Genomic DNA, 5,132 nt, shown 5'->3' on the forward strand with positions numbered 1-5,132 from the left:
TGTGTGTTTGATGCAAAGTACAAACATGAACTAGAAATTGAATAGCAGAATAACAGTCCAGCAAAGTTTCATGTAACGTGAAAACAGACTTCTTCACTCGTGAATCCAGCTGGGGCTCAGCAGGGGCAGACTGGCCCCCAGTGCCCTCCTGGGAAGAGGCAGGAATGGGGGGAGCAGGGTTATGGGCAGAAGTGCAGCAGCACGGGCAGACCCACACCCCCCTGCCCTGTCCCCAACCCCTCCCCCCTTCACCAAGCCAAACCCAAGTACTCCACGAGAGCCCAAAGGCAAAGTGCACACCCCACGGACACCCCCCGAGCTCCACAACCACAGCCCTCCCCAGCCGTTTCAGGAGCAGCAGCCCCAGTCCAGATTTGGGAGCCAGGGGCTGTTGGGGGACATGGGTGCAGCCGGCCCCTCAAGGGAGGTACCAGCACCCACTGGATTTCCCACCAGCCTAAACACAGCCCTTTGCTGAGCAGAACATGCTCAGAAAGTGCACGTCGGGCCAGCCAAGGAGCTGCCCGCACTCTGCCGATGCCAGGTCCTGCTGACAAGGGATGCGCAGTGCACTGCTGGGGACCCGACACGGAGGGACCAGGTGCACTGGTCCCCCGGGATGCAGCTACCCCCTGTCCTGCAGAGGATCCACATGCGCTTGTGGCCGTGCCACACCACTTTCAGGTACCGTCTGCCCATGGTGGCCTGGCAGCTGGCTGGCAGCATCGCCGAGGCTCCCCTGGGGGAGGTAGAGGAGAGGGACAGCTCTAAGATTGGAATGAAGCATCCACAAAGGAGCTGGTGCAAGGCAGAGGGACACTGGGCAGGGCTCTGCCTGGGGGCCAGGGCTGTGTTGCACAGGTAGATCTTGATCTCCCCTCCTTCCCAGCACCCACATGACTCTTTCTATGGCCCTTTAATTAAGAAGCGCCTCAGTACCACATTGCTTGACACCTGCAGTTACCTCTACCAGCAGCCTGTGCCGCAGGCAGTGGTGCCCCGTTCCTACCCTCCCAAGGACAGCCCTGGCAGGAGAAGGGTGGGGGGCTGCAGCTGGGGTGGGCTGAGCCCCAACATGCCCCTCTGGGACACCCTTCCCACGCACTCTTCCCCCCAGGGGACCTTCATGCTGTGTGACACCCAGGGCCGCAGGGAGGGGCATGGAGGGGGGTGGAGGGACCAGTGCCCTCCTGGGGACACCGGCAGCAGCAGCTCACCAAGCCGAGTGCCTTCTGGATCGTCCTGAGGTCCTCCGCCATGCAGGCCTGTGCCACCGTCACCCCACTCATCTCCTCCAGGAGATTCCGGTAGAGCGCCACGGCCTAGGAGAAGGGGAGGGCGGGTTGAGCCCCAGGGGAGGGACCCTGGAGACCAGGACCCCGGCTCTGGTCTGTCCAGAGCAGGGGGGGCAGCGCAGGGTCCGGCCCAGGCAGGCGGCAGGGCACTGTGGCCAGCGCTTTCCATTCGCCGCGTCTTCGACAGCCAAGAAGGGGCAGCAGCCCCCAGGGACCCTCACCCCTGCCCTGGGCCCATTGCACAACTCGCGTCAGCAGGGACGGATCTGGCCCTGCCTGCCCGCTCCAGGCTCTGCGCCAGCGCTGGAGCGGATCCAAAGGGCAAGGAGCTGCTGCCCCCCCTCGAGGGCAGCCTGGCCAGGGAGGGCAGTGGTGGCCGCCACTAACGAAGCGGGAGCCACCGAGCAGAGGCCAGACCCACCCCGCAGAGGGCGAGTGCTCCCTGCCCACCCCCAGGGACACATCCTCCCGAATTGTGCCAGCCCCGGCAGGATCCGGCCCTGTAGTGCTGGGGGCAGCTCTTTCCTTGGCCCCAGCGCCTCTCGTCCCGCTGGGGATGCTCGGAAAAGCAGGGCCATGAGCAGCTCTGTGCCAGGCAGCTCAGTGCCCCCCTGCAGCGCCCCCCATGTCGGGCTGAGCCCTCGGCGCGAGCCCGGGGCCTTTCGTTGGGAGAGGAGGCCCACAAGGTGCTGAGGGAACCTCTCAGCTGCCCAAGGAGCAGGTGCCATCCCCGGCTTTTCAGGAGCGCAGAAGAGAGGGAGGGAGGAGAGGGTGGTGGGGCTGGAAGCCGGGGGGCTGAACCTGCGGCCAGGGGGCACCGGTGCTCTGTCGCACCCGCCGCTCATGGATGGCAACGGCGGAGGGCCCAGAGCCACCCGAGCAGCATCTCAGCTCTTCCTGGCCCAAACTCCATCCCCACCATGAGCAGGGCTTCAAGCAGGCCTTGCTCTAAGGGGCAGTGCACAGCCCCCGGGGGGGGGGGGGGTGGGGGGGCACCTCGGATTGGGGGGCACCCAGGCACTGAGAGGAGCCTCTACCTTGGAGACACCGCTCACATCGCCTTCCTCCATCTCCTTCACATCAGCGGCTGCAGAGGGGACCCGGGGGCTGCTGGTGGTCTTCTGCAGCAGGTGCTCCTGCACCTCCTGGCCCTTGGAGCTCTGGCCCTGCGGCCAGGCCTGGGTCCCACCTGCCGCCTCCTCCAGCCCGGGGGAGGCCTCGGCAGGCTGGGGCCCCCTCCGCTGCGTTGGGCTGAGCCCCTGCTGCTGCCCAGGCAGCTCCCACAGGTCCAGCAGCCTGAGGATGCCCTCCAGCAGCCAGAGGATGCCCCAGCAGCCTGCGCAGTGCATATTATTTACGACGTCCGTGCCGTTGGATTTCGCAATGGCAAGCTGCAGCAGCTGGAGCAGGCTGAGCTGGGCCGTCTCCGCTAGCAGCGTCTGCGATCTCTTCGATCCTATCGAGCTCGCCATAGCGCCTGGCCTGGGGGGAACGGGACACTTTCTGCCTGGGGGGCACCTGGCAGAGGCGGCAGCCTTCCCCCCACTCCCCCCTAGCCCGCAAAGCAAACGACGCCCAGCAAAAGTGAGGCAGATATGGGCGGGAAGGGAGGGGAGGGGGCTACGGTGCTCCCCCAGAGGTCAGCGCCTGCCGGCCGCCAGCCCGCCTCCCCGCCAGCCCGCACCCGCCGCACCTCAGCGGGCTCTGCCGGCCCCGCACCGCGGCCCTGGCTTTTCAAGGCTCCCGCCGCCGCCCATTGGCCGAGCCCGCTGCCCGTCACAGTGGCGCTGCTGTGGCGTCCCCCGTTGCTAGGCGACGGCCCGGCGCCAGCCCCGCCCCCTGCCGCCAGCGCCGGGCTGCAGCTCCCCCGGGGGCCAGCAGCCGCCTCCCCTCGGCGGTCGCCCGTCGGGCCCCGGCGGCTGTCACCCGCTCCCTCCGGCGGGGGGCAGCCCGCACGGCTCGCTGCCAGCGCGCTCTGCAGCAAAGGCTGGGCACAGCGACAAAAAACGCCGGGAAACGCGCGCTTCCACGCAGTCCCTGCCCAGGCCCCTGCATCCCACGCGCGCGCGGGACAAATCCTGCACCGCAGAGGCATCATCCATCAGACGGGTCCTGAGCAAAAGAACCAACTTCTCTTTCTCAAGGGAAGGTCAACGTGGGGGTTGTTTGGGAAGGGAACGTGTATATGCTCAGAACTTTCTCCTGCCAGGTGAGCACCTCTGCCAGCTCCCTCAGTACTCTCGTGTGGATCCCCTGCAGCCCCAGAGACCTGTGCATGCCAGAGCGGAGCAGCAGGTCGCTACCCATTTCCCCCGGACATCATTCTGCTCCTCCTCCTCCCTCTCTTCCAGCTCAGGAGGGAATTCCTAGAGGGAATCCCTAGAGGGAATCTGGGCTTGCTATTAACGACAGAGCCAAAAAAAGGCATGAAGTACCTCATCATTTTTCCTGTCCTTTGTGGCCATATTCGTTACCTGCCGCACCCAGTAAAGGATGAGGATTATCTTTCACCCTCCTTTTGTTTCTCATGTAGTTGTAAGAACATTTTTTGTTACCTTTTATGGCAGTGGCCAGCCTCAGTTCTTCCTGGGATTTCTGCTGTCTGATCTTCGCCCTGCGTAACCCCGCAACATCCTTATAGTCCTCCAGAGCTGCCTGCCCCTTCTTCCAAAGGTGGTCAGCTCTCCTTTTCCCCCCTGAGTTCCAGCCAAAGCTCTCTGTTCAGCCAGGTCGATCTTCTTCCCTACCTGCTCATCTTTCAGCACATAGGGAACGCCTGCTTTTGTACCTTTAAGACTATCTTCCCGAGGAACGCCCAGCCTTCCTGGACCTTGTGGCCCTTCAGAACTATCTCCCAAGGGATTCTGTTGACCAGGCTCCTAAGCAAGCCAAAGTCGGTCCTCTGGAAGTCCAAGCTAGCGGTTCTGCTGACTGCCCTCCTTACACCTCTGAGACTCAAAAATTATCATCTCATGATCACTATGCCCAAGACATTCTTCCGACCGCCACATCACTCACTGGTTTTTCCCTGTTTGTAAACAACAGGTCCAATGGGCATCTCCCCTGGTTGGCTCGCTGACCAGCTGTGTCAGGAAGGTCTCTTGCACACGCTCCAGGAACCTCCTAGGCTGTTTCACCTCTGCTGTGCTGTATTGCCAGCGGACATCCCATAGGCTGAAGTCCGCCGCAAGAAGAAGGGCTAGCAATCACGAGGCTTCTTCCAAGTGCTTGTAGTATGTTCATCTAGCCCACTAGCTCCCCCTGAAAATGAAACGGGAAGTCATTCTCTCACTGGGTCTCACAGTCCCCTAGTAGCCTGCTGCTAACAAAAGAAAACCTTGAGTTCCCCGTTTCCTTGGGCCAAGAATATATCATCTCTCTTTTCCACTCTTCAAGTGGCCCGGTTGGCACGTTTGGGAAAGTCCGGGACTGTTTTCCACACTTAACAGTGCTGGGGAAGGGAATTCTCTTGGTGGTTCTCCCATGCCCTGGTAGCCATGTGAGGGGACATCATGAAAGTTCTGCTACCTGCTTTCTGGGGTGAGAAAAGTAACTGCTAAGCTTTTGTACTCATACAGAAGCCCACATGCTCCATGAACCACCCAGCCACAGCCTCCACCAGAGAAGGTGCCAGAAAAGAATTCTCTTGGTGGTTTCACGCCTGTCCCTGTGTAGCCGATGTGGACAGGACAGCACAAAAGTTCTTGCTACCTGCTTTCTGGGGTGAGAAAATTCACTGCTTAATTTTGCATTCCAACAGAGTGCCCAAAAAACTCACCTCGTGTGAAGTGCAGCACTGCTCCCCTGGAGACAGGTGACCAGGAAGGAATTCTTGGT

The 5,132-nt window shown here is 61.9% G+C and overlaps 1 protein-coding gene across 1 annotated transcript in view; it reads right to left on the reverse strand.

Annotated features, from left to right (window-relative positions):
• Window positions 1–1,259, reverse strand: part of LOC121086015 (glutamine-rich protein 2-like) — a 23,236-nt gene extending 21,977 nt beyond the window's left edge. The window contains exon 1 of the mRNA XM_040589188.1: window positions 1,218–1,259. Coding sequence (XP_040445122.1) covers window positions 1,218–1,259 — 42 coding nt within the window. The remainder of the gene's footprint in view (window positions 1–1,217) is intronic.
• Window positions 1,260–5,132: the final 3,873 nt, after the last annotated feature.

This window comes from Falco naumanni, chromosome 1 (genome assembly GCF_017639655.2).
Source record: "Falco naumanni isolate bFalNau1 chromosome 1, bFalNau1.pat, whole genome shotgun sequence".
In the NCBI taxonomy this organism is placed as follows: domain Eukaryota; kingdom Metazoa; phylum Chordata; class Aves; order Falconiformes; family Falconidae; genus Falco; species Falco naumanni.